This window comes from Artemia franciscana, chromosome 7 (genome assembly GCF_032884065.1).
Source record: "Artemia franciscana chromosome 7, ASM3288406v1, whole genome shotgun sequence".
NCBI lineage: Eukaryota > Metazoa > Arthropoda > Branchiopoda > Anostraca > Artemiidae > Artemia > Artemia franciscana.
In genome coordinates, this window is record NC_088869.1 from 24170406 (window position 1) to 24197637 (window position 27232).

Sequence of the window (27232 nt, forward strand, 5' to 3'; positions counted from 1 at the left end):
AAGGGGGATGCAAGAACCATGCCTGTCTCAAGCCTCAGCTGAACAAGTCCTTTATACAAAAGGCTCAGAATTTTAGGAGAATGGGAGGAAATGGTTCTTTTTATGAGCCCTAGTGATGAGTTAGCTGATGCTGCTGCCTTCTTTGCATGACTGCTAAATCTAAGATCATTGTCAACAATTATTCCTAGGTCACATTCCTCCAATACTGGAGAAAGGAGCTGACCGTAGAGAGAGTATGTTGTATTGATATTCTTGTGTCCAAAGTGTAAAACATGACATTTTGATACATTGAAAGTGAGTAGCCAAGATTTCGCCCACATGCTAAGGAGATCAAGGTCATTTTGAAGTTGGGAAGTGTTGTAGAGCAACTTAGGAGAACTTAGAAGAGTAGAGCACTTATAAATGCTAATTCTAGAAGCACATCAATTCTGGTTGACCCTCCTCCATGGGGCAAACCATAACCGTGTAAAGTGGGCTTGCTCACATTACACACCTCAAGAGCAAAGCATATTAGTCCATGAGTCCTGTGGGCAGTGGGGCAAGGTATTTATTCTATATTTATTGAATAAACCTTGTTTGAGGGTTTGATAAAATTTTAGTTAATTGACTTCTTCCTATCTTGGAAAGGGTTAAGTCTAAGAAATTGAAACTTTCAGGGATGGGTCTGCAGGCTAAGGTATGTCTTGGGAAGGTATTTTGATGTACCCACCTCCACTCCTCCCTCTAGAAGGCCCTGAAATTTGCCTACAAGACAGGTCTATACCTATTGAAATTTTGATCAAACAACATTTTGCCTTAATTTTCAGTTACCAGTCGCTTTTCCTCTGTCTTTAGTTCAGAAAATGCAATTCCTATAATTTGAGTAGAATTTTGAGCCATGTCAACGTTTTTTTTTCAAAATTTAGGAAATGTATTTGCATATCTTTAAAACCTTATAAATGGAACTGAGCAAAGTAATGAAGCTGAAAACAATTTTGTTGTACTTCAATTAAGCAGAAGATGTATTTTGCAAGGTTTCACTTAACACATATTAAAGGTCATCAAAGGTCAGGGCCCTCTAGAGGAAAGGAGTAGAGGCTTCAAAATACCTTCCTGGGACATACTTTACCCTGTAGACCCATCCCTTAAAGTTTCATTTTCCTAACCTAAATCCTTTCCAAGATAGCAAGAAGTCAACTAACTAGAATTTTATTGAAGTTTTTTTTTAGTTTTATCACCTTTGTTGAATAAATATATAATACAGACCTTGCCCTGCTGCCTTTGGGGCCCATGGACTAATATATTTGCTCTATAGGAAATGTTACCTGTAAGCAAGCCCACTTTATGCATTTTTAGTCTTGTTGGAAAGGGATTTTGGAAAGCAAAAAAATAGATGTGCTTCTCTAATAATAACAAAGGAACAATATGCAATCATCAGAATTTTGCTATATACAGTCATGCACACTTTAGAGCACAGAACAAAACCAATCATTTACCAAAAACTGTTTTCAGCTTCACTTTGCTCAATCCTAAGGTATGAGGTTTAAAAGATCTGAACACATCCTTCTTTCAAATTCTACCCAAATAGTAGGAATTGCATTTTCAGTTTTGAAACCAGAGAAAAAGAAACTGATAACTGAAAATTAAGATAAAATGTTGTTTTGTCAAAATTTCAATAGGTATATAGACCTGTCAATTAGGCAAATTGTTAGACATAAATCAAAAGACAGGTATCAAGAAAGCTTGATAATACATAGAGTATGTTTTTGGCCCTGGATTCATTACTGAAAGGTTCAGTTTCCTAACCTTTCCAAGATGGTGAAAAGTAGCTAAACTAGAATTTTACTAAAAATGAACATGACTTGATGCCTTTTTTAGTTATTTATTAATACATCAAACAGTAAGCAATAATGCTTGTTGCTATTGACACAAAACAAAAATTAAGCTAATTAACAATGCTAACAACACTTATAAATGTTAGAAGAAGAAAGAAAAAATTTAGCAACTCATAACCAAAAGACAACTTTTAACTAATAACTAAATATCAAAACTCCCAAAATAGAAATGTGTCTCCACTAAAGAATGTTTTAATATCTGCACATTCCCAGATTCCATAACTTTAATGGGTAGGCTATTCCAAGGTGAAATGACCCTACTAGAAAAGGAACATTACCCTATTCTCTTATTTGGTTTTGGAGTGTATAGTTTGTAATGTTGTTGGCAGGTTGTGTGATAGTGACTGGGTTCAAAATTTAACTAAATTTAAGTTGTCTATGCCTTTACTAATATGGAATGTGTTGATAAGGTCACCACAACACCATCTGAAATGTAATAATAGAATGTGAGGCCTAGAGAGTTGCTCTTAGTAGGGAAGATGTTGAAGATAAGGAATCATCCCTGACATCCTCCTTTGTACCTTTCCTATGCAAAGCTCATCCATTAAATTGAAGAAAACCAGACAGAAATGTTATACTCAAGAAGTAGGCAAACAAGAGACAATAGGTGGTAGTTTGTATTTCTCACAATTGCTGAAATATCCTTATCTGATTTTAGTTGAGTATCAAAATTGATACCAAGGTCTTGTACCATTTCTTCAGAAGTAATATTTGTACCAAACAAAAGATATGTGTAATTGAGAGGTAACCTATGACCATAATGTAAAACAACACACTTAGACAGATTTATAAACATGGCCATAAACATTTATAGGCCAATGTTTTTTTTTCTGTTGGGTTGTTTCACCTTGGAATAGTCTACAGATTGAAGTCATGGAAACTGGGAATGTGCAGATATTTAAGCATTATTTAGTGGAGACACCTTTCTATTGGGGAGTTTTTGATCTCTAGTTATTAGTTTTAAGTTGATCTTTTGGTTATGAGTTTATGAATTATGAGTTGCTTTTTTCTTCTTCTTCTAACACTCATAAGTGTTGCTAATTAGCTTATTTCTTGTTTTGTGTCTATAGCAAAAAGCATTATTGCTTACTGTTTGATGCATCAATAAATAAGTAAAAATAGTGCTTTCAATAATCTCTTTGTGTAGGTGCCATAACTCAAAACTTCTTTTAAGCCCATTAACTGAAATTATGCTTATTTTTTGTAATATGGGCAAAGGATATAGAATGCAAGATTTTATTATATATCAAATTGTTGTTACTAAACAGACTGCCACTGACTGGCAAATTTTTTTGCAAAGCATGTTTAGACTTCGTTAGGAAGTTCAGTGAAAAATTGGGTGGTCCAGGGATAATTGAGGAAATTGGAAAAGCCAAAATTGACAAAAGAAGAGGCTGTTGTGTTGATGAGCAGTGGGATCCAGGAAAGTTCTTTATTATCCCTGTTCCAGGCCAGTCAGCAGCCACAATGCTTGCTATTACACATCAATTCTTGGCACAACAATAATGTCAGATTGCTGGAGAGTGTACACTTGCATTAAACCATCAAGGTTTTCACCACCTGACAGTGAATCATCCTTAAGTTTTGTGGACCCTGTAACTGGTCCTCACAATCAAATATTAAATGCAAATGGGGTTAAATGCATGAAACAATTCCAAAGAGGGAGAGATCTGATGAGCTCATGGAAAGTTATCTTGCCAAGTCTTATTGAAAGACTTTATTCCCAAATAAAGATGCTAGATTACACCATTTATTGCTGCAGATAGCTGGGCATTACCTGACATTCATCAGTCAGTTGCTGAATGAAGATGCTAGATTATACCATTTATTGCTGCAGGTAGCTGGGCATTATCTGACATTCATCAGTCAGTTGCTGAATAAAGATGCTAGATTACACCATTTATTGCTGCAGATAGCTGGGCTGTAAAAACCTGACATTCATCAGTCAGTTGAAAGTTCACTGGCCAGGGGCAAAATTAAATTATTTTTTACCATTTTATTGCTGCCAATCATCATTAAGTTATTCATCTGAATAACTGAATCTGAATAATTACAGCTTCATTTTAGTCACTAGAATATTGTACCAATGTTATGAAACGGATGTATTACAAACAAATAAGGCAAAAAAGAGCATATTGCTACCAAATAATCTATGTTACTAAGCAAAGGGGTAATTGCACTTGCACTCGTGATTTGTGATTAGCTAATAAAATCATTGTCTCAGAAAATTTGGTTAAGTCAACTAGTTGACTTTGTTAAATGTCCTGGAGACAAAATTCTACTTCCTCTATCCTCCCTTGCCATTTCAACATGCCTTAATCAAAATTTTGCTTTATAATCTTGATTTTCATATCTGATCAAAATTAATCATCTGTATTTCTATGATTTCATCTGACTGTGAAACCGCTATATTATCCTAGGATATAAAAAAGGTTATTTTTATATTCATTTTCATAACATCTATTTCTAATTGTGTATTGACACCACTGCAATTACTTTAGCAACTTATATTGGCAAGTATTTAGGTGACATTTGATTTTGTGTTGACACCACTGGTTTCTATAATGGCATCTATAAACTAAATTTTATAGATGACAGTTGTTTGAGTATGGTTTTGAAAACTGCAGAAATGTCTATTGAACACATGATTCTTTAAGAATGTTTCTAGAGCATAAACAGTCTATGCTTCATGAAGCTCTTATGAATTAGGCCTAGGCTATTTACCTTCTCACTTGTGGTTGTTTCATCTGATCTACAAAAAAAAAACGATGGAATACATTTGCTTACTATAGCTAGTTTTTTTTTTTTTTTTTAGTAGTAGTAGTTTTTGGGAGTAGTGATTAGTGTGTTTGATTTATAAAATTATTGAGACTAGTGTACTATACTGGGCAAAGGTCCTTGTGGTCTTTTGTTGATAGTGATAAATCATCACTGAAAAGTGAGAAGGGATAAATCTCCTCTCTCCTCTGTAAAGGTATTATGATGCCCTCTGCATATCTCTCCTTTAATACAGTACAGGTGTTAGTATGTGGTGAAGAACCTTGTTAACAGTAAAACAACCTCAATTGGAGGATAATCAAAAGATTATCTGTTAGTTTTTATATAATCTTCATTGTTCATAATCCCATTTTCTTGGGATATAATAACTCTAAATTATAACATATAACTCCAAATACACAGTTAACAAATATTGTACCATTCAATTCCGGATTTGAAATAAAAGGCTAATTTATGTGTAATCATAAGAAAATGTTTCCAAAGTGTGAAGTGCTGTCTATTATTTAGAATAATTTTGCTGGTCTATGGAATGTTTGACTTGTGAGCTAAATTATCCCGTTCACAAGAAACTCAAATTTTGGAGAAATTCTCTCATTTAGCAGAGCCCTTTCTCTTCTGAAATGTATGTTTGGGGACTCTGTGTAACCCTTTATGACTTACCAACTAATTGCACATGTTGCATTGTGAGTTTTCCAGTAGTAGAATAATTTTGCTGTAAATTTGTAATTTGTTTAAAATTTATCTTAAGGTGTTAAACATTTGTTTACTTATTTTAATCAAGAGCTAAGAGCTCATATGGCACTTTTGACAAGGGCAGAAGAGCCAAGAGCTCATATGGCATGAGCTCTAGCAAAATTCTAAGAATGGATAGATTGATTTAAAAGGAAAATCAGAGGCTTAATACCATTTGGGATTTAAAATAAGAGCTCTGAGACACGAGGTCTTTCTAAATATCAAAATTCATTAAGATCTGATCACCCAATTGTAAGTTAAAAAATCTCATTTTTTCTAATTTTTCCTCTCCCTTCAGCCTCCCAGATGGTTAAATCGGGGAAAACGACTTTTATCGAGTCAATTTGCGCAGGTCCCTGATACGCTTACCAATTTTCACTGTCCTAGCACATCCAGAAGCACCAAATTTGCAAAAGCGGTGGACCCCTTCCTAACTCCCTCAAAGAAAATGGATCCAGTTGGGTTATGTCAATCTTGTTTCTACAGCATTTGCTTATCCTACCCACTAAGTTTCATCCTGATCTCTCCTCTCCAAGCGTTTCCCAAGATTTCTGGTTTCCCCTTCCAATGTCACCAGATCTAGTCGGGATTTAAATTAAGACCTCTGAGACATGAATTGCTTCTAAACATCAAATTTCATTAAGATCTGATAACCTGTTCTTAATTTAAAAATATCTTAATTTTCCCAAATTAACCCCTCCCCCCAACTCTCCAAAGAGGGGGGGGGGGTTCAGCCCGGTTATGTCAATCACGTATCTAGAATTTATGCTTATTCTTCCCACTCCAGTGTTTTCCAAGATTTCCTTTTCCCCCCTCTAAGTCCCCCAATATCATTGGATAGGGTTGGGATTTAAAATAAGAGCTCTGATACACAAGGTCTTTCTAAATAGCAAAATTCAATAAGATCTAATCACCTACTCATAAGTCAAAAATATCTCATTTTAAAAAATTTTTCCTCTCCCTTCAGCCTCCCAGATGGTTAAATCGAGGAAAACGACCTTATCAAGTCAATTTGCATAGATCCCTGACACACATACCAATTTTCATTGTCCTGGCATGTCCAGAAGTACTCTGAGCATTATCCAAAATTTCTGTTTCCCCCTTACATCCCCAGATCCAATTCAAAATGAAAATGGAGCATATAAGACATAAGATCTTTCTATGTATCAAGTTTCATTAAGATCCTACCACCCATTCATAAATTAAAGGTACCTCATTTTCATGTTTTCTAAGATTTCTGGTCTTCCCCTCCAACTCCCCCAAATGTCATCGGACCTGGTCGGGATTTGAAATAAAAGCTTTGAAGCACAAGATTCTTCTAAATATCAAATTTCACTAAGATCTGATCACCCATTTGTAAGTTTTAATTTTTCCAAATTACCCCTCCCCCTCCAACTTCCCCAAAGAGAGAGGATCCAGTCCTGTTATGTCAGTCACGTATCTTGAACTTGTGTTTATTCTTCTCGCCAAGTTTCATCCTGATTGCTCCACTCTAAGCATTTCCCAAGATTTCTGGCCCCCCCCCCCGCCAGCTCCCTCCAATGACACTGGATTTGATCAGGATGTAAAATAAAGAGATGAGTTACTCTTTCTAAATATGAAATTTTATTAAGGTCTGATCAGTCCTTAGTAAGTTAAAAATACCGCATTTTTCTAATTTTTCTAACTCCCCCAAACAGTGGATCCGTTCCGGTTATGTAAATCACGTATCTAGGACTTGTGCTTATCTTTCCCACCAAGTTTCATGCCAACCCATCCATTCTAAGCATTTTCCAAGATTTTAGGTTTCTCTCGCCAACTCCCTTCAATGTCATGGGATACAGTTGGGATTTGAAAAGAGCTCTGATATGCAATATCCTTGTTAATATCAAATTTCATTAAGATCCAATCAGCCCATTGTAAGTTAAAAAAAACCTTATTTTTGTGAATTGACTGTCTCCCGACTCCCCCACCGCCCCCAGATGGTCGATTCGGGGGAACGACCATTTCTAATTTAATGTGGTATGGTCCCAATTTCATTGTCCTAGCTTATCTGGAAGTGCCTAAACTAGCAAAACCAGGACCAACAGAATTTGCAATTGCTATATGTCACTTGGTAAATACCAAGTGCCATAAAAAGCATTCAGTCTAAAGCACACTTGGTTGTAATAGCAATCCCTCCTTTCCATGATCTTGAGAAATACTACACCTTTCACGACACAAGCTTCAGCACTGTTATCTTTAACAGCCTATTATCTTTATTTTTTTGCAATTGGCCACCTTGGAAATATGAAGGATCATGGTTCAAAAATTCTGATTTTGAATTTGACCCCACCCCAGGTATAAAATGTTTCTTCTGAGTCTTTCTTTTTGGAATCTTTTCCTTTCCCTACACGTAAGTGGGTACTGAATCAGCTGGTATGTTAATACACTTCTTTCTTTTAGTTAACCTAACAATATTTTGTGTATCTGATTTCTTGTTTCATCATTCTTATTTTTTTAAATGTCAAGTAAACTTAGTTTTAAGCTGTCTGCTTCTGGCATGTTTTCTCTCCTCTGTGTGCTCGTTTTCTCTCCTCTTTCAGTTGAAAATGTTTAGTAATATCTAGTTAAAACTCAAATTTACTTCTTTTTTAGATGGTTTGTCAAAATGTATATGGCAAATCAGAGCTGCAAGACCACTTAGTGTCTACTACAGAGAAATTAAATAGATGGGCAAATAAGTTGGCAGCTTATGCCTCACAGCTGAGGAGGGATAGAAGAGAAAACCTTCAAAGACTGACAGTTGTAAGTTGTGCATTGAAGCAATGTAGAAATACACTTAAAGCCAAATATGAAGAAAGACAAAGAAGATTGGCATCAGTCAGATCCACTTTACTAACCCAGATGATACCTATTGCTCCTAGTTTTAATGAAAGTAATGAATCAGTTTCTTTGGCTGATTCTATGAGGGAAAGTAGGCGAAAGAGGGCTATGTACAGGTTTGATCTTGAGGACTTTCAACTTGAAAAGTGTTTTGGTAATTGCTCTGCTGAGAGTGGTTGTAAAGATTGTAGTAGAAAATCTGTTCTTGAAAATTTATCAGTCTTGATTGATCCTAAATCAGCTAAAAATATATCCTCTTTGAAATTGTGTATACTTGATAAAGTTCGTAATGAAAGTTCTCGAAAGAGGCATTCTGTAGATGATACAATGGCTGAGCTTGATAGGTTTCTTAAATGTCCAGAGAGTAAAATTAGAAAGTTGTGATAGTTATTTAGTTCTATTTTCTTATGTCAATTTTTGTACTGTGATAAATACAATTTATATTTTTATAAATTTATGATTTTCACTAATTACCTTCAACTTCAGGAATGATTTGCATCACTTTGGGGCTTGGCTGAAGAACTGGGAGATGAATTCTTGCTGATTGACATTGGGGCCCTTCTGTCTTCTATTCAGATCCTGCTACCTGTTTTATGTCCATGGTAGTAATTTACTTTATTCTAGTGTTGAGTGGGTTGAAATTGTCTATTACTTCTCAGCTTCTATTTAGAAATATTGTGCTCAAGATTGTCTTTAAAGAGATATTTATATTTCAATAAAGACGAAAAAATTTAACATAAGATGATACAATCCTTAAAATTGTACGTGTTTCTTTTGAATTTTGTGATGTGGTCTTTACTGCAAGAGAAATTAATTTTAAACACAAAATGAAATAAAAGAATACCCTTAGTATTGTACCAGCCTCTGGTTAGAATCTTTGAAGAATTGAAACGAAGATATTATAATACTCTTACTCTATATATAAAATTAAAAAGGAATCTTAAATATGCTTATGTAATGGTCTTTTATTATGTTAATTTTTCTTGGCAATATACACATTATGATCTCTGAGTCAAGAAGTGGCGTTACACCTCTCACTTTCCCTTTCAACTCTTAATCAAGGAACCTATGAATAAGTAAATATATTGTAAAAGTGCAGCTAAAGAATTGATTTTGTACTTTGGATAACTAAAACGGTTGGGGAAGTAAAAGAATAAAGAAAAGTTTAATTAAGAACTAGTTTCAAGGTTAAACTAGCTTGTACGCTTGTACTTAATTTTGAATTTTCATTTCAATGCGGCTCTGATTTTATTTTTCTATTAAAGGCTGGGGATTTGAAAGCCCAGTTAATTCGTTTTTATACCACAATCTTTAAGGTCCTGTGCTATGACGTAGTCTCCCTATCTGTTCTGTACATTGTAACTATGATTGGTCAATTAGATTTCAAGAGTTATCTTAGTATTTCTTGAAATGTGTTTCCTATATGAACTGCACCACTCGTTCAGGTATACGGTCTCCTATCTGATTTTTCTGTTATGTAAGACCAAATTGAAAGAAAAAAAAGGCAGAAATGAGAGCCTGAATAAATAGAAAGCAAGGAGAAAGAAATTAAGTTTTTTCGCTTTTTTTAACTAGTAGAGATTAGTGCTAAGCATATCTAGTTAAATTTTTTTTTACAGAAACACTGAGGCTGAATCAGCTTCCATGGGTATTCATGTTTATCCACTACAAGCTGCAATCCTGTCACCTCCATCGTTTCTGTAAGTTACATTAATAGCTACTCCGCCCTATTAGACTTCATCTAATACTTTGATGTAAATGAAGTATCCAGGTTTTCACTATAATTGCTAAAAAGGAAAAATTCTCGAAACTGAATGGCAAGAATGGTGAAAACGTAATTTTTTTGTTTTTGCCTTTTTGTAGTACTGAATTTATCTAAATTTCGCATGACACTGATGAAATTCCTTTCTTTCTAATTATATCAAAATACTTGCAGCCAAATGGCCAGTGTATTTATGGCTAAGGGCCATTTAATAGCTGATTTTATAAAATTACCTTAATTTGCACTTCGGAGCAAATTAAGATCTGTAGATCTGTTGAATGCTCCTGAGTTGAGTCGGTGATGTCTCATAGCAGGTATGAGCAGGACGGAATGTCCCACTCATACTTCCAGTCTTTCGTGGCCCACTCTTTATCCAGTGCCTTCTTGACTGCTTCGGGGGTGGGGGCTGAGACTGTTGCTTCACACAGTTCATTCCAGGGGTTGACGACTCTGTTGGTGAAGAAACTTTTTCTGGCCCTGGTTCTGACTGACTGCTTGAACAGCTTCTTTGAGTGTCCTCTGGTGCACTGTGGGGGGCCTGGGTGGATGGGCAGGATCTTGGCATATGATGAGTTCAGCAATTTGCGGGTCATCATCATGTCGCTACGGTTGCGCCTGTACACGAGGGTAGGGAGGTTGAGAGCCCGTAAACGATCTTGATAAAGTTTGTCTCCAAGGTTTGTGATGGCCTTGGTTGCTCTCCTCTGGACTCCCTCAATTAGCCTGACATCTCCTTTGTATGTTGGGAAGGCAGCGCACATGCCAAAATCCAAAACGGGTCTGACTAGTGCCTTGTAAAGTTTCAGGAAAACTAGTGGGGATCTGCTGGTAACTGTTCTTTTGATCAGACCTAAGTTTGTGTTGGCCTGGGACACGCTCTTGATGGTGTTGGCATGGAACTTGAGAAGGCTGTCAACGATGACCCCAAGGTCGCGTTCCTCTGTGCTGGTCTTGATGGGTGGATCGGAGTTGGAGGCATGTTCATGCATATGGTATTGGGCGCATGGGTTTGAGGATCCAAAGTGTAGCGTGCTGCACTTGCTTATATTGAACGATAAGAGCCATTTGTCTGCCCACAGCTGGATTTTCTGGACGTCTGTTTGCAGGGATTTTACATTCACTGCTCCAAATAGCTTTGAGTCGTCAGCATAGAGAGACAAGTTGTTTTCCACCTCGCTGAATATATCATTGATGTAGATGTTGAACAGTGTAGGACCAAGAACAGTTCCCTGCGGTACTCCACTGATGACATCACAGGGCTCGGAAAAGACCTTTTCACCTCCAGCACCAAATAGCCTGACTCTCTGGGTTCGTCCTGACAGGAAGTCCATAAGCCAATCAACCAGGTTGGGGTGTAACTGGGCAGCAGTAAGCTTTTCTCTTAGCCTTTTGTGTGGGACTTTATCAAAGGCCTTAGCAAAGTCTAGTAAAACTAGGTCCACTGGCAATCCTTTGTCAAGCAAATCTGTAATGGTGTCATATGTTTCCAGTAAATTTGTTTCAACTGACTTTCCTGGTTGAAACCCATGCTGATTAGGGGATAGGATATTGTTGACTTTCAGATGTTCCAGTATTGTATCATTGACCACTCTTTCAAGGATTTTTGCGACTACTGATGTGAGACTTATAGGTCTGTAGTTTTCTGCTTTAAGTCTGCTGCCTTTTTTGAATATTGGGGTCACAAAAGCAGTTTTCCAATCAGATGGGACAGATTTGGCATTAATAGACTTTTGGAATAGGTCAGACAGTGGTCCTGCGATGATGGTTGCCAGTTCCTTCAGCAGTCTTGGGTGTAAGTGATCTGGTCCAGCCGATTTATTCGTGTCAAGATTTTGAAGCCGTTTGAGGATGTTGGAGGGGTCCATGCTGACTTGCTCCATCGTTGTGGGGGCTTCATAGCCCGGGCAGTTTGGCAGGGGGCCTTCCGGTTCACAGGTGAAAACTGAAGCAAAGTGCCTATTTAGTTCGTTTGCTACATCAGTTATGTTGGTTACGGTAGTGCTACAGGGTTTCACCAGTCTGGAGATAGTTCGACGGGAGTGGTTCTTGCTAGAGACATAATTCCAGAATTTTTTAGGATTTGTCTTACTTTCTTTGGCAAGATTGGACTCCAGATTTTCGTAGAGTTTTCTGGTGAGGTTTCTCAGCTTGTTTCGTGCCTTGGTGAATTTTGTGTGTTGCTGCAGGTCTCCTGACTGCCTGAACTTTTTCCATGACCTCTTTTTCCTGTTTATTTCTCTTTTGATGTCTTTTGTCATGTAGGGGAGGGATCTAGGTTTTGGTTTGAAACTGGTCTTTGTGTGGGCATCCTGAGCTTTCAGCAAAACACCCTTGAATTTGGTCCATTGTTCGTCAACTGTGCCACTTAGTACATTCGGCCAGTCTGTAGTGGATAATTCATTTCGAATAGCAATGTAGTCGACAAACACTTTTTTGACTAGCTTGTTCTTAAGTACCTTCACTTTCAGCATGAGCTCTATAGTTAGGTGATCGCTTTTACCAAGGGGTGGTGAGTAATCAATACTTTGAACTAAGCTTTTGTCATTCAAGATAACCAGGTCAAGTATTGTTGGGCGCTGAAACAATCTGTATCTAGTTGGTTGGTCAACTATCTGGTGTAGGGACAATTCACTGAGGCAATTTAGGAAAGGCTGTTGCTTGTCTTGTTCGGTTGGAGTGGCACCATATCCAAAACCGTTTATCCAGTTTATAGATGGAAGGTTGAAATCGCCGGCAATAAGCAGATGTCCTTTGAGGTTCGAATTTAGTGTGCATATTATTTCTGCTATTGCTTGTTCGGTTACAACTTGGGATGGGGCTGAGGGACTTCTGTAGATGCATCCGATTCTGACTGTCTCTGACACATGGCTCCCTGGCACACATAGATCAAAGCAAACTGCCTCAACAAAGGGGCAAAGGAGAGGAACATCAATTATCTTTGTATTGTATCCTGCTTTAGCGAGGGCTAGTGTTCCTCTTTTGCAACCCTGGGACGACAGATTTGAGAGAACTTGGTAACCTGGGATTTTCACATGGGAATCGTGAAGTTTGTTACTACTGTTTTTAGGGCAGACTTCAGTCAGTAAGATCACATCGAACTTTTTTGAGTCAATTAGGGTTTTTAGTTCATCAATTTTGTTGGGCAACTGGTCAACATTAGTAACACATACACTAAAGTCAGAACTTACGGTTGCTGGTTCTGGTTGGCTTCTGTCCAGTATGGTTTGTCTGTTGTTATTTTCACCAGAGTCACTTTCTTCCTCAACAGAAACAAAGCTCAAGTCTTCTTCTTCTTCCTGGGAAGCCTCCGCAGTTACAAACGAGTCTGACGATTTGTCACTAATAGTGTCACTAAGGGTTACATCAACATTTTTATTTTTACCAGGAAAAGCAGAACTAATTACACTATACACTAATGGTGGGGTGAAAATTGGAATCACACCACCATTGCTTCCGGGTTTTTTTGGACGATTTTGTTGCCCCTGATAACCAGATCGAGTTCACCGTTGGAGACACGATCACGCAGTTCTGCCAATAGTAATTTTCTACTGTCCCTGTCAGCTTTAACTTTGTCGTGGCGGAACTGTACAGCGTCTTTGTTATTTCTTCTTTCGTAAGACGTGTTCACGATTTTCCTGGGCAACGAAGGGTTGTTAACCGTGAAGACAGTTGGTACCGTGGTTTTGGGCGGATCTTGAGCAGACGCTGAAGAAGGTCGCTTATTCAGCCTCCTTACATTTGTGACAGTAACAAGCATGCCGTATTCTTTCTGTAGGAATTCCTCGATGAAGGCTTTGTCGGCTGTGTTTTGCGCTTCAACTGACAGAGAAGGGTTGATTGGGACCCCGAATGCGATAAGATTGTTTTTGCGCCTTTGTCTTTCTCTGTCAGTTTGTAGCGCTTCGGCTACCTTCTTATCTATTTCACTGGCTAGTGTCTTTGAGATAGCTTGCAGGCCGTCGTCTAACTGCTTTTTTACTTCAGTCCGCATGTCATCCGTTGTGCAGAGTTTATCCATTTCTCTTTCAATGTCCCCAACTCGTTTTGTAAGACCAGACAGCATGTCTTCCATGTCGCTTTTGATATCCTCCTTGAGTTGCTTGGTTGAGTTTGCAACTATGGTACTGACAATGCTGGCAACGTCCTCCTTGCTTATGCCTCGCTTTTGGCGTGGGTCAAGTTCACATAGAGGACAGAGCCAGTGGAACTCGTTTCCCTCGCTAAGGTTATTGATAAGCTTGTATTTAGTCATTGGCATCTCGATACACTGAGTACACAACCACTTCGAACAATTGTCACAGTTCAAGGCGGTGGATTCCGGCGTAAGTGCTACCTTACAGGAGGCACAAATGTCCTCTCCGCTTTTCCGCGGCGAGATCATTTTACGTTTCGCTACACGGTACTGTTCTGCCATCTTCCGGAGGATTTTCGAGTTCGGTGAACAATAGGGATTTTCTCAAGTCCAAAATCGCGGCTCGCGCCTAATTCAAAATCAAAAGCAAACGTGGGTGCGCAAGATCCAGTGCGCATGCGCAGATGAGTGTCAAGTTTGTGGGCACGGATTCAGAACTTGGGGGACCTGTGGGAAGCGCGGATACTCAAATCACCTATCCCCAGCAGTTTAAGGATGGATATCCCGCCGGTACCAATACGGCTCTTCGTGTTTGTTATCGCTCTCTTCTGCACAGGTTTCCCCAAATGCAGAAAATAAACGATTCAGCTTACGTAATCTGTGGCTTTATCAAAAAAAATAAATAAATACTTCGCAAATTTAATGTGGCAACACTGTATAGGTAAATAATGAAGAACGGGAAGATGCACAATTCCCTGGAGAATTGAAAACAAAATGAATTGCCCAAAAGTCCAAATAGCAATCTGGGAAAATAAATATGGGTTTCTCCTACATCCAGATATAGTCCACTTCTATCAATTGTTGATGGCAACATTAAAAAGAGGGGGTCTTCTTGGTCAAGTCTGGTTGTTTAATTTTGAGTGATAACAAGGAAAAAAGCGACTCTTAAAAAGGGGAACTGGAGATTTTTCCATCTGAGAATATGTTGGGGACCGCCTTTGTGCTATCCAATTAGCTATTTATTTAAAAAAAAAATGTGTGGCTAAACCTTCATTCTATAACGGTATTTTAATGTATTGTGGTTTCATCTATATGTTTGACGACTAGCCCAGATTTTCTAGTCAATACTTAATATTTCCTTGCACCACCAAAGTTAGTTCAGAAATTGACGGAATTATAACATGCTTGAACTATCACTTGCTGCTCACGTATAATGTTGAGCGCTGGAATATACCCAAAAATTTCTGTCTTATGACCTTGAAAAAGAACATAGGAGATATTTACTTATAGCTTTCATTCAAGAAGATGAAATTTGCTTTACTATGTTAACAGTGAAGTTGTTACATCTTCTTTGGATCTTGTAGAGCAAATTTATGTGAGAAAGTGATACTAATTTAAAAACACAGATCAGTGTAGGGATTCTAAGGACATTAGTATCAAATCTTTTGTCTGATTTTTTCAGTTGCTTGCCTTAGTTTTAAATTAAGAGCTACTGTAATACAATCTACTTTAATCTACTTAAACTTACTATTTTTTACTCTGTAAACTGCAGATTTTATCATTGTGTATCAAGTTTCTATATTTTTTGCTAATCAAAAAAACTTTTTGCTGGCTATTTAATTACCAACGCTGAGATGAAGAGATGGTTGTTGTCAGGTCAAGGAACCTGCAGGCAGGAAAATTAGGAAAAATAAAGTTTTTCCTAAAGACTTCGTTATGGGAAAAGACTTCTCTACCCAGGTGTGTTCTGAAGATCTATTGATAAGTTTTCATGTTAGGTTATTTAAATGTTTCCTGGTTCAGTAACATAAATTATGAGAATTAAGGACATATGGTCTTATCTGAGGTCACCATGAAGACTAAAATAAAAACGAATAGTTGACACTTATCATATTTATTGAAAATAGTTATCAACTAGACCCTACCCAGACTTAGCTACCCATGTGTGTTCTGAAGATCTATTGATGAGCTTTCAAGTTAGTTTATTTAAATGTTTCCTGGCTCAGTAACATAAATTACGAGAATTAAAGACATTCGGTCTTATTTGAGGTCACCATGAACACTTTAATAAAAACAAATAATTGGCACTTTTCATATTTATTAAAAATAGTTATCAACTTTGTTACTGTATCCTGATTTGATTTGTACCCTTTAAATTACACTTAAGCGCACATAGCTAGTAATATATAATAAGTAGGTTTTACAGTATTTAATGGCTATGTTACAAATGAACAAGATTAAAATGTAAAGTAAATGAAGTTTGCAGATTGTGAGGTAACAATATTATCTTGTTTTTCTTCTCTTTCTATTATCACGAATATTGTTAGTTATCTTGCACTTTCTGTTGAAATTTATATTTGTACAGAACAAAAACATGCATGGAAGTGTCAATCATTCTATTGGAAGGAAAAAAGCCAAATCACGGTTTTACAGAGCCAAAGGAATAAAACATGGTATTCAGGTATGATTTAGTAATTGACCTTGTTTATTCTAGCTTGTTACTTTATTCATCAAGTGTATACCCAAGGTTAATCATGCGTTAGATATATCTTACCGAAGATTAAATATATCCGAGGTTAATCTCAGGTTAAAGAAAATGTTATCTTTGAAAGTAAATGTCGATGCTGGTGTCCTTAAAATGCCTATCAACATGCTGTAGAAATTGGTGTGCATAATCAACAAAATTGATTGAAATGCCTCATGATTAAAGTAAAGTTATGAAGGGACTAGGCCATTGATAAGGCTAAAAAAAGATCGAACTAAGTTCCTTGCACTATGTGATCGCACCTGAGAATGACTTTCGTAGGTTCTACCGTCCATATTTTTGCGATTGAAAAAACTGTGAGGATTTTCATCTCTCAGAAAGATTTATAAATATTTCAAGAATTTAAAAAAGAGTAATGAAGAATGTAAAAAAGAAATATCTCCCTTCTCCTTGACTCTTCAAGGAGAAAGATGAATCTCAGAAAGATTAATATATATTAAAGAATTTTATGTAATAGAGAAATATCTCCCTTCTCCTTGACTCTTTAGTTTATTCAAGAAAGAATACCCTAAAAATAACCTTATCTCAGAAAGATTAACATATATTAAAGAATTTTATGTAATAGAGAAATATCTCCCTTCTCCTTGACTCTTTAGGCTATTCAAGAAAGAATAACCTAAAAATAACCTAATCTCAGAAAGATTAATATATATTAAAGAATTTTATGTAATAGAGAAATATCTCCCTTCTCCTTGACTCTTTAGGTTATTCAAGCTGCAAAAATAACACCAGATATTTTAGCTAGTAAATACTTTTAACATAGGTTAAGAGATAAGAAGGTCATGTTTTTCTCTAAATAAATGTAGATTAGCAAAGCCTGTTGACTAACAGTAACTGAACCACTCCTACTTTGCCAGGCTTTAAGGGTTATTTTAAATTATTTGCATGTGGAGCACAAAAAGATACATTATTAAAGCGTGCTGGATACGATTGCCTATTGCATGTCTTTGCACGACTACGACATTTTTGTATTTTGCCTCAAACTAAAAAATAATTTTCACATGTAAAAAGAGGCACTAATATTATCATTAAGCTCCTTGATTCTGTGATGAGGGAAGAATGACGTCTGAAGACAAAGAAAAGAGAAAAACTGCGTCAATTAGTTTTATGATAAGCTCTAAATCCGTATTTTTTTCAAAACAAATCAAATTTTGGTAGTTCAATTTGTCGAAAAGGGTCAGATTTTCAAAACCTTTGAATAGTCTTGGGGTCGACAGGGCTTAAAGTTGATTTAGTACCTTGTACGTTTATTATACCTTGAAATTGAGGTTTTTAGATTAAAATTCGCGAAATTAAGTAAAATTGAGTTACTGAATACCTTACTGTCCACCTCTTCGAAGTTTGTACCCGTGGGTTTTTCAGCCAATTTCTGTCTTTTGTGATGCTTAAACTAAAGACAAAAGAATATTCTGTATCAGTTTAATTTTGCTCCTTGAAAATGTAGAGTTCTGACATTCAAAGCCTTGGTTTGGATTTCTTTGTCTAGTTATCGTTTTCTGTTACTCTCTTTGATTCGTAGTTTGTCTTCTTCTTATCACTGAACGTGTTCAATAGCCCAGTATAAATTTAAAACTGCCTCTAACCAAGTTAAATTTTAAATTTTTTCTACTTCTCAGTAAAAAAAAAATAGGTCGGAATGAACAGAGCTGACAAGATCTAAATTCCGACCAGAACATGGGAATTGTCTGTGAACACCGCTCAAAATGTAACTTAGGATTCTTCCTTTCGCGATTCTAATTGTTTCTTCCGAGAACAGAAGTAATATCAGCTTGAGCGAAATACCAAACTTCTTTTTGACTTTCGGCTATGTGTAATCACCCTGACATCGAGATGGATGTCATTGTCATCAGAAAGAACAGATGAGTTAAAGGATCAGCTTGGTAAATTTTTTAGAGTGCTGTGCAGCTTCCATGGACAAGAATAGTTGAGACACCCAGTCGGATGCATAGATCCCAGGTCAACAAGGAGGCCATAGCTTGAAATTCTAGGTGCAAAGTTTAATTCTGGAAAAATAAAACAAGGGGATATTTGCTCCAGACTCTTACGAAAAAAAAGACCCTGAATACGACAAACGAGTTCTGATGTAGCAATACTATTTGAAAAAGTATAAATATTAAAAAAAAAACCTCAAGAAATATTCATTTTTTGTTGAGTTTCTTTGCTGGCCGCCGTTTTGTTTCAATTGAATCCTCCTCTGAACATGGTATCGCGCATATGAAGAGGCTTCCTAACTTTCAGGCCTTGGCCTTGTAGTACTGTTCAATCTGGGTTTCAAAATACTTCTGGTCTTTGTTGGGGATGAACTTCAGGTGATACTTGACATCTTTGATTTTCGCATCGGGTAGATCAATGTTTTTGCCACAAAGTTTGGGCAAAACAAGACGTTCAACAGCACAGACAGCCGAAGTGTTGATATAGTAGCCATTTGCAAGTCTCCAGAGAAGGAAGTTTTGAACCAAACTCTCTTAGCGTTATCCTGACGGAACTCAAGTTGTTTTACCTTTGAATACGGTACCAACGAACACTTGTATAGCTTTGTTGGCTTTTTAAAGTCAAAGAACTTTGACTGGATCACTTGTAGGACATTCAAAGGACGTGTCTTTCTTACTTCCAGTAACTTCCTCTCCAGATCTATCGGAGAAAACAAATCAAGGTGCTTTAACCCCCACTCAATAGTGCCATGTATAGCATCAACCTCCTGTATAGTCGAATGACCTGGTTCACAATACTTCATAACCACTTTTTCTAAGCGTGGAAATGTTCTTAGAACATCTTGGATGGCGAAGTTTATAATTGAGTTTCAGTTCTGGGACATGCAGGAGTCCGACCAAGCAATTAACTGACATATATCAGGGAAAGCATCAAGAAGTTTTTCTAGTATGGTCAATAGTTCACAATAGGTCACTAGCTATTTCGTTCGCTCTACGTCCAGCCTCAAACTCGGACCAAATGCAACAGTATACCTCATTGATTTTCTTACAGTTTCAGACTGTTTGAGAAACTTACTGTTTCATTATGAATCCATTTTTTTAATGTTATACAATCTACAAGCACCAATTTTCAATGATTAAGCTGAAATAAATTTAATTTTGCTGTTTATGCCATTTTCTTCTTCCTTGACGCCAATTGTTCAATTAAAGTATCCGTTTTCGGTTGTTTTTGACAAAATAATACCACGTTTTCTTAGCGCCAAAATTATTTATAGTTAGGTTATGTTGGGTTAATTAGGTAAGGTCAAAAAGTGCTTGAATTTGAATTTGCCATAGAAGCTATTATTAAATTCGTTAAGACCATAAAAAAGACATCGAGTGGTATGTTCCCTTTATTTGTAAGTTAATAATACGAACTGCAAAAAATTTACCGACAGGCTGCTGTGTTACAAGGAGGCATTACCAAAACACGATCATAACCAAGATATATTCTGACCGCTGATACACAACAAAAATAATAACAAATCTGGTATTTTACAATATTAAATTATCCTCTATATGTGTGCAATATATGATATAATATAAAATATATTATATTCTTGGAACAAAATATTAGTCAGTTCCACAAAAATGAGGAACTGGATTCCTGTAAATACTGCGCAGCTTGTGCAGATGTTAATAATGTCCGTTTGTGACTCATTGCGAAACTTTTACCAAATTTTTTCTTCTTCAAAAGTGTACGTCGACGGAGTTACGACAAAAATGCCCATATAATTTTCCCATATGAGATGCGACAAAACTGCTTTTAACAAAACGGCGAAATGTGAGATACGATAAACGAGAAATTTAAAATTGAGACAGTTCTAGTTGAGATACAATAAAATGGTCGACAGAGTCGGATAGAGCAAAAATTTTTACAATAGATGGCAGTCTTAACTCCACTTCCCGAAAAAGTTGCAGATACGGCAAAATCGCTCTCAGGGGACGATCTGTGCGCTAAGAACCTTTGTTGACACCAAATCATAAAACAAACGAAGACCAATTTAAGTGTCAGTGAATCTTGTGTGATAAGTCACAAAAAGTTGATTAATTTTCGAAATAAAGAAGACAAATGATGAAGTAAACAAACTGATGAAGTAAACAAACTAGAAAGTAAACGCAAAAGATTTCATGGCCCGTATTATGCATGTTTCTATTGAATCTTAGATGGCGCTGTAGGAAGAAAAACGTTTCTCCTGACCCACTCTCGTCCAAACCAGTCCAAACACCATTACTACTTAATGAGCCGCTGTATTATGCAGCAGGTCAGTTGAATGAAATGGAAAGGACCGCTATTACTTGGCAATACTTGTATTTTGCAAAAAAAAAAAAAATAGTATTACTCAAGAATGTTCTGTTGCAAATTAGAGGTTCAGTGTTCAGTATATTGTTAATGTGAACTGGATAAGCAATTTTTTTCTTTTTTTTATGCAGGATTGTTGAACAATTTTTCTTAGGTTACTTTTTTTCGCTTTGCTTAATTAAGATAGCTCACTTTCCTCAATCCACGAACGAAGTTAGGGTAACATGTTTGTTCAGTATTTCCTTAATATATTTTTTTTTGCTGGATTAATATTTCCTGATGAATCACATTTTCCTGATGATCACAATTTTGAATCGCTCTTATTTACTTGAAATTCCTAACTATAACCAGGTACGCATGTGGAATTTTATCCTAGAGTAGAAACAGCGTTTAAAGGATATAAGATATTCAGGAGAAAATTTCAGACATGTAGACATTATCGGGACCGGTAGCCCGAACATCTCATTTCCATTGGTACATCCCTGAATAATTGTGAAAGCTCTGCTATAATCGAACTAGAGACTCTTTTTTTTATCTTATTGGAACTGCAGAAAATTTTAGCGTTAAATATGAGATTCAGTCTAAAAGCTACCAAGTTTGTAGTTGCAATCTGTTGTGGTATGGGTTGGATTTTTTCGATTAGAAGCATTTCTAGCTGATATACTTTTGCAGAAACGTTGTTTGAGGCTGAATTAGCTTCCTCACGGGTATCACCTTTCTCATCATCTTTTTAAGTTGTATTAATGGCTACTCATCTATTAGGTTCCTTGTTTACTGTGTTTGTTGGCAATGACCCATCCAGCTCTTTATTGGGGTTGCTTCAATGCAAAATGAGAACACCAAAATAAGACTTTTAATTGAATTACAAGAATGGTCTAACCATAATTTCCTTTTCCATTTTTTTGTAGTATGTCATGTGCTTAAATTCCGTACCATACTGACGAAATTCTATATTAGACGTGTTGCATTTCCCGGAAAGATATACTTAATATTCTATTTGAAAAAGATTAACTGATTCAAAGGCATTTTTCTGTGATCTGTTATGGGATTCTGGTAAGCAGTTGTGCAAGCGAAGCGGGCTTTTGTATAGAAGCTTTTGCCCTGTTTCCAGTAATTCTTTGTGGCAACATTAAAAAGACGAAACGTTGTTGTAAGAATTACTACTTGGTTTTGAGCATCAATTAAGAAAAAAGAAATTGAACTCCTAAAAGAAAATTGCAAATTCCTCCGTTTGAGAAATGATCACGGACGGACTTTGGGTTTTGCAATTAGGTTTTTGCTTTTAAGCAAAAAGTAACCACGGTAAAAGTTAAGCATGTGTAATTGAACCTTCATTTTCCTGTTAACATATGTTTTGATGAATTATAATTTCATGTATGAATTTCAAACTTGTACTTTCTTGACTCCCGACCAACCAAATTTCTTGCTAATATCTATTTTTCCAGCAAAAATAGTTAACAACAACGGAAGAGGAGGGGGAGGGCTTAATTGTGTATTATTTTTATTTTGTGCAAAATCGTGAAAAGCTACTTAATAACAGTTATTTGTCAATTTATATACTAAAAGCTAATACAATAAAATTATGTATACTGTCGACATCAGAATGAGTCCAGTTCGTTTTTTAAGGTTAGCGTTTGACATCAGAATGAGTCCAGTTCGTTTTTTTTTAAGGTTAGATTTTGAGTTGCAGATTTAGAAAGAACAGAGGTGAAGTTTTCACTGTAGGTAAAAGATAAAAAAGAGCTATACAGTGTTATGTGGGAGGCTTTCATCTTTCCCTCGACTTCGCTTTAGCTCGTGTGTGTTGTATTTAAGTAATGAAAAAGTAATCAGTTTTGGCAAACCTGTGGTTGTCAAAGAGAGCCTCGAATTTCCAATTTAAAAAAATCAGAAGGAATATTCTTGGGGCACTATTATAAAATCTGCTACCTCACATAACAGTTAAATTAAATTTAAAGTAAATTATTCTTTATTCCATGAATGTTTCATAAAGTCATTGCCAATTTCATATTGTATATCTTAGCCTTTATATTTCTTACTTATTATATTACCTACTAAACATCTCATTTGCCCATCTTATGATTGAAGTTTTAGGTATGACCCGAGATGAGTTTTGGTGCCTTTTTCAATTTCGAATGCCATCTCTTATTATAATTCTACTATTGATTCCTGCCAGAGCTGAGGGAATGACAGTTGTCGGGTCAAGAAATATGCCGCTAGACAGGTTCTCAAAGACCTACGACTATGCAAGATAACTTGCTTAACGAGGTGCGTCCTGCAAAGCTATTGTTGATATAAATGTTTCCTGGTTTAGTACTATAAATTACGCTAAATAAAGACAATAAAGACTCCCTGCTGGAGGCTGTAACAAAGATCAAACATCTGCGTTTTGGGGCCCTTAGTAAAGAACGCCGTGACTTCTTTATTTGAAAGAACTACTAACTTTTGTTGTTATAGTTTTATTTGATTTCGATAGTTCATGTGAAGCTTGTTTACACACAGCTAGTAATTTATGATAATTGTCCTAGTAGCAATGATCAAGATTAAAATATAAAGTAACCGAAATCTTGTTTTTTTTTTTTGGGTAAAACAAAATCTCGCATTTTTATGTTTTTTTTCTTCTATAATCGCAAAAATCTGTCAGTGACTTAGCACCCTTTGCTGAAGTTTTTGTTTACGAATCATAAAATCCATTTCAGGAATTCTGTGAATCAGTTAATCTGAAAGGAAATTTTTGGCAACAAAATTTCGCTTGGTTGTCACTCACCACAGTTTAAATAGACCGATGAAATATGGTTAGAAATAATAATTGGCATTGTTGATTCTAGCTAACCCTTTGTCTTTGGAAAATATCGGGATTTCTAAGCTTGATCATAAGATTAAATAAAACGTTCAGACTAAAATATAAAAAAAAATGGATGTCTATGTATGCAAAACAAACGTAAGGATTTGTATGTTAAGGTACTCATTCGACTTATCAAACAATAAACTGTACGGAGAATGTGGTTTGATCCATTACTGAAGTGCTCTGAAAGAGACTAAAGAAGGCACTATTATTCCGCGGTTAGGCACAAAATATTAGAAGCTTGTGTTTTCTAGTTTTTTCCTTCAAGAATTACACCCATATTTTAATCTACAAAATCACATCAGGTAGAAATGATGTTATTATTCGATTCAGCAGTAAGAAGAGACAGTAGGCCTAATATAATGATTAAGTCCTTAATTCTTTTAAGAGAAGTAACTTACTTCTAAAAAAAGTTAAAAAAAAGCAAAAGACTGACTGAAAATTGAGTGCTTAGTTTTATGATTAGCTTAAGATTCATCTTTTTGTTATAGAAAAGTAAGATTTGGCAGTTTCATTAGTCAAAAGAGGCCTGTTATTAACTTGCGCTGCCTGGAAAACGTTTCTAATTCTTATCGTTCATCACTTTATAAGTTTTGACACTCATAGTTTGTCTAGTCAGTTTATTTCTCGTGTGAAACTTGAAGTAAAGTTTTTCAAACAGTTCATGGTAACGAACTGTAAGTAAGGAGCGGCCCGGCTCAATCGTAGCCAAGACTAAAAAATGGATTTCGATACCAATAGATACATCAAAAGAATTGGATTTTTATGCCGATTTTAAAATTTCATCAAGTTTAGTCTTACCCATCATAAGTTACGAGCCTGAGAAAATTTGCCTCATTTTCGAAAAAAGAGGGGGGGGGGACACTCCCTAAAAGTCATAGAATCCTAATGATACACATCATCAGATTCAAAGTATTAAAGAATCCTACTATACAGGTTTCAAGCTCCTATATGCAAAATGCGGAATTTTGTATTTTTTGCCAGAAGAAAGATCACGGCTGCGTTGTTTGTTTTTTTTTTCTTTTTCCCGGGGGTGATCGTATCGACCCAGTGGTCCTAGAATGTCGTGAGAGGGGTCATTCGAATGGGAATTGCAAGTTCTAGTGCCCTTTTTAAGTGACCGAAAAAATTGGAAAGCAACTAGGCCCTCTCCCACGCTCATTTTTTCCCGAAAAAATTTTGAGATAGTAATTTTGTTCAGCATATTCGAAAAATCTCAAAACTATGTCTTTGAGGACTACTTAATCCCCCACAGTACACAGGGGAAGGGTTGCAAGTTATGAACTTTGCCCATTGTTTACATATAGTATTGGTTAGTGGGTAGTATACATACCTTTTCAGGGAGGATTTTCTCTGATGGAGAGGGTTACGTAGGAGTATCTTTCCATGGGTGAAGAGAATTTCCTTGAAGGGGGTGCTGGATTTTCCAGCATTATTTAAAAAAAACAATGAGAAATTAAAGAATAAACAAGTTTTTTTCCGACTGAAAGAAAGGAGCAACATTAAAACTTACAACGAACAGAAATTACTACGTATATTGGGGGATTCGTCCCCTCCTCAATACCTCGCTCTTTACGCTAAATTATTTTCAGTAATATTAAAAGAGATATTTGTTCTAATCAATTGACCTTTGTGAGAGGGGGTCATTTTTAAAGAATGGGAACAAAATTTGAACTTTAGCGTAAAGAGCGAGGTATTGACGAGGGATTGAACCCTCTCACATACGTAAAAAAATATACAAATATAGAAGTTCATTACGTAAGTTAATTCGTAAGTTACGGATATTTATTACTAATAAAAATGTTCGTATATAAAATTATAAGTTCTAGTGTTCTTTTTAAGTAACCAACAAAAATTAGAGGGGAACTAGGCCCTCAGCCCGTTGTTCTCAAAATCGTGCGATAAAAATTTTGAGAAAGCCATTTAGCAAAAAATAGTAAAATTAATATGCAAATTTCTTTTTAATTATTCATGTACAGTAATCCAAAATCAAAACCTGCATTAATCCAAAGTTTTTTGTTAACTGAAAGTAAGGAGCGACATTAAAACTTAAAATGAACAAAAATTATTCTGTATATGAAAGGGGCTATCCCCTCAGCGCCCCGCTCTTTACGCTAAAGTTTTTCATAACTCTTTCTCATAACTACTTTATAAACAATAAAAACTTCAGCGTAAAGAGCGAGATGTTGAGGAGGGGAAAGTCCCTTTCATATACGGAACAATTTCTATTGGTTTCAAGTTTTAATGTCACTCCTTACTTTCAGTTAAAAAAAACTAGTTTTTTTAATTCTCAAAGTGTAGGGTCCATACAAAGATTCTTCTTACAAATGCTGAATACGTCGTATTAAGTCCTTCTGTATAAATTTAAAATCTTATCTAATAATTTAAAGATTATCCTTTTCCGCGACGGATTTGGCATGTTATTATTATTATTATTATTTTTTTTGAATATGACAACCTATTAAGATTGAAAAGAATAGAGTTGTCAAGATTTTCAGATGGCGTTTTCTCATTTTTGATAATCTCGGGCACTTGGATATTCCTAAAAAAAAAATTTGCTGCAAAATTTTACTATTAATGTTAATTGAAATATAGTCACCATTCCTCATATTAGCTAATAATGAAAATTTTTTCTTACTAAAAAGTTTTTTTTCAAAGCTTTTATAGTTTTGGTTACAGTATGCTGCAGTTTCCTCTTTATTTACTCACCATGATTGCATGATTGCAGATGCCGTTTTCTCATTTTTCAGAATCTCGGGCACTTTTGGATATTCCTAAAAAAAATTTTTTTGCTGCAACAATTTTACTATTAATTTTAATTGAAATATAATCACCATTCCTTATATTAGCTAATAATGAAAATTTTTTCTTACTAAAAAGTTTTTTTTCAAACTTTTATAGTTTTGGTTACAGTATGCTGCAGTTTGCTCTTTATTTAATCACCATGATTGCACTGTATAATGGAGCTTTCATGGTTATAGGAACAGTTGGAACCTAGTAAAGAACAATCCACTTGAATCTCCTAAGATAGTTGCTTCAACTATTAAAACGGAATATATTTTCTCTATTCAAGAAAAGTTAGAGCTTGCTCCTCCAAAGTATGACCATAAAATCTGTTTGCAACGATTTGTAGATAGCAGTAGCTGGCCGACTACTTAATTAGCCATTTTATGATGGAATGATCAGTTGAATAATTAGGAAATGGTCCGTTATCGAGAAGATTTATCTTTTTCATTATTTTCCATAAGGTATTTTTGTTTTTCTTTGTTAAGTTAGAACATCTTGCTTCCCACTATACATGAATGAAATTAAAGTAATTTCTGTCTTTGATTTTGCGATAATAATCTTGCCGATTTTTTTTATTTTAATTTATTAGAAAGAAAATTTCAACTCAAATTAGAAACGTAGGTAGGATTCTATATTAGAAGGGGCACAACACTTAGAGGGGAGGTGGGGTACAAAACCGGCTAACTATTCGTACTATAGTAAAAATTACTCATTGTTTTGG

General features: G+C 35.8%; 1 protein-coding gene across 11 annotated transcripts in view; it reads left to right on the top strand.

Moving 5' to 3' along the window:
• LOC136029031 (uncharacterized) overlaps positions 1-27232 on the top strand; it is a 118790-nt gene that overhangs the window by 89395 nt on the left and 2163 nt on the right. For 3 of the 11 annotated variants that reach the window (XR_010617954.1, XR_010617953.1, XR_010617952.1), the window contains exons 2-6: positions 8001-8150; positions 8715-8830; positions 9848-9928; positions 16428-16523; positions 22968-23147. Coding sequence is in view for 2 of the 11 variants with exons in the window: in XM_065707064.1 (XP_065563136.1) it covers positions 8001-8612 (612 nt within the window). In the remaining 9 variants the exon portion in view is untranslated. Of the gene's footprint in view, positions 1-8000; positions 8682-8714; positions 8831-9847; positions 9929-16427; positions 16524-22967; positions 23148-27232 lie in introns of those variants that run through there. The other 8 variants (XR_010617948.1, XR_010617951.1, XR_010617955.1 and 5 more) reach the window with 8 other exon arrangements.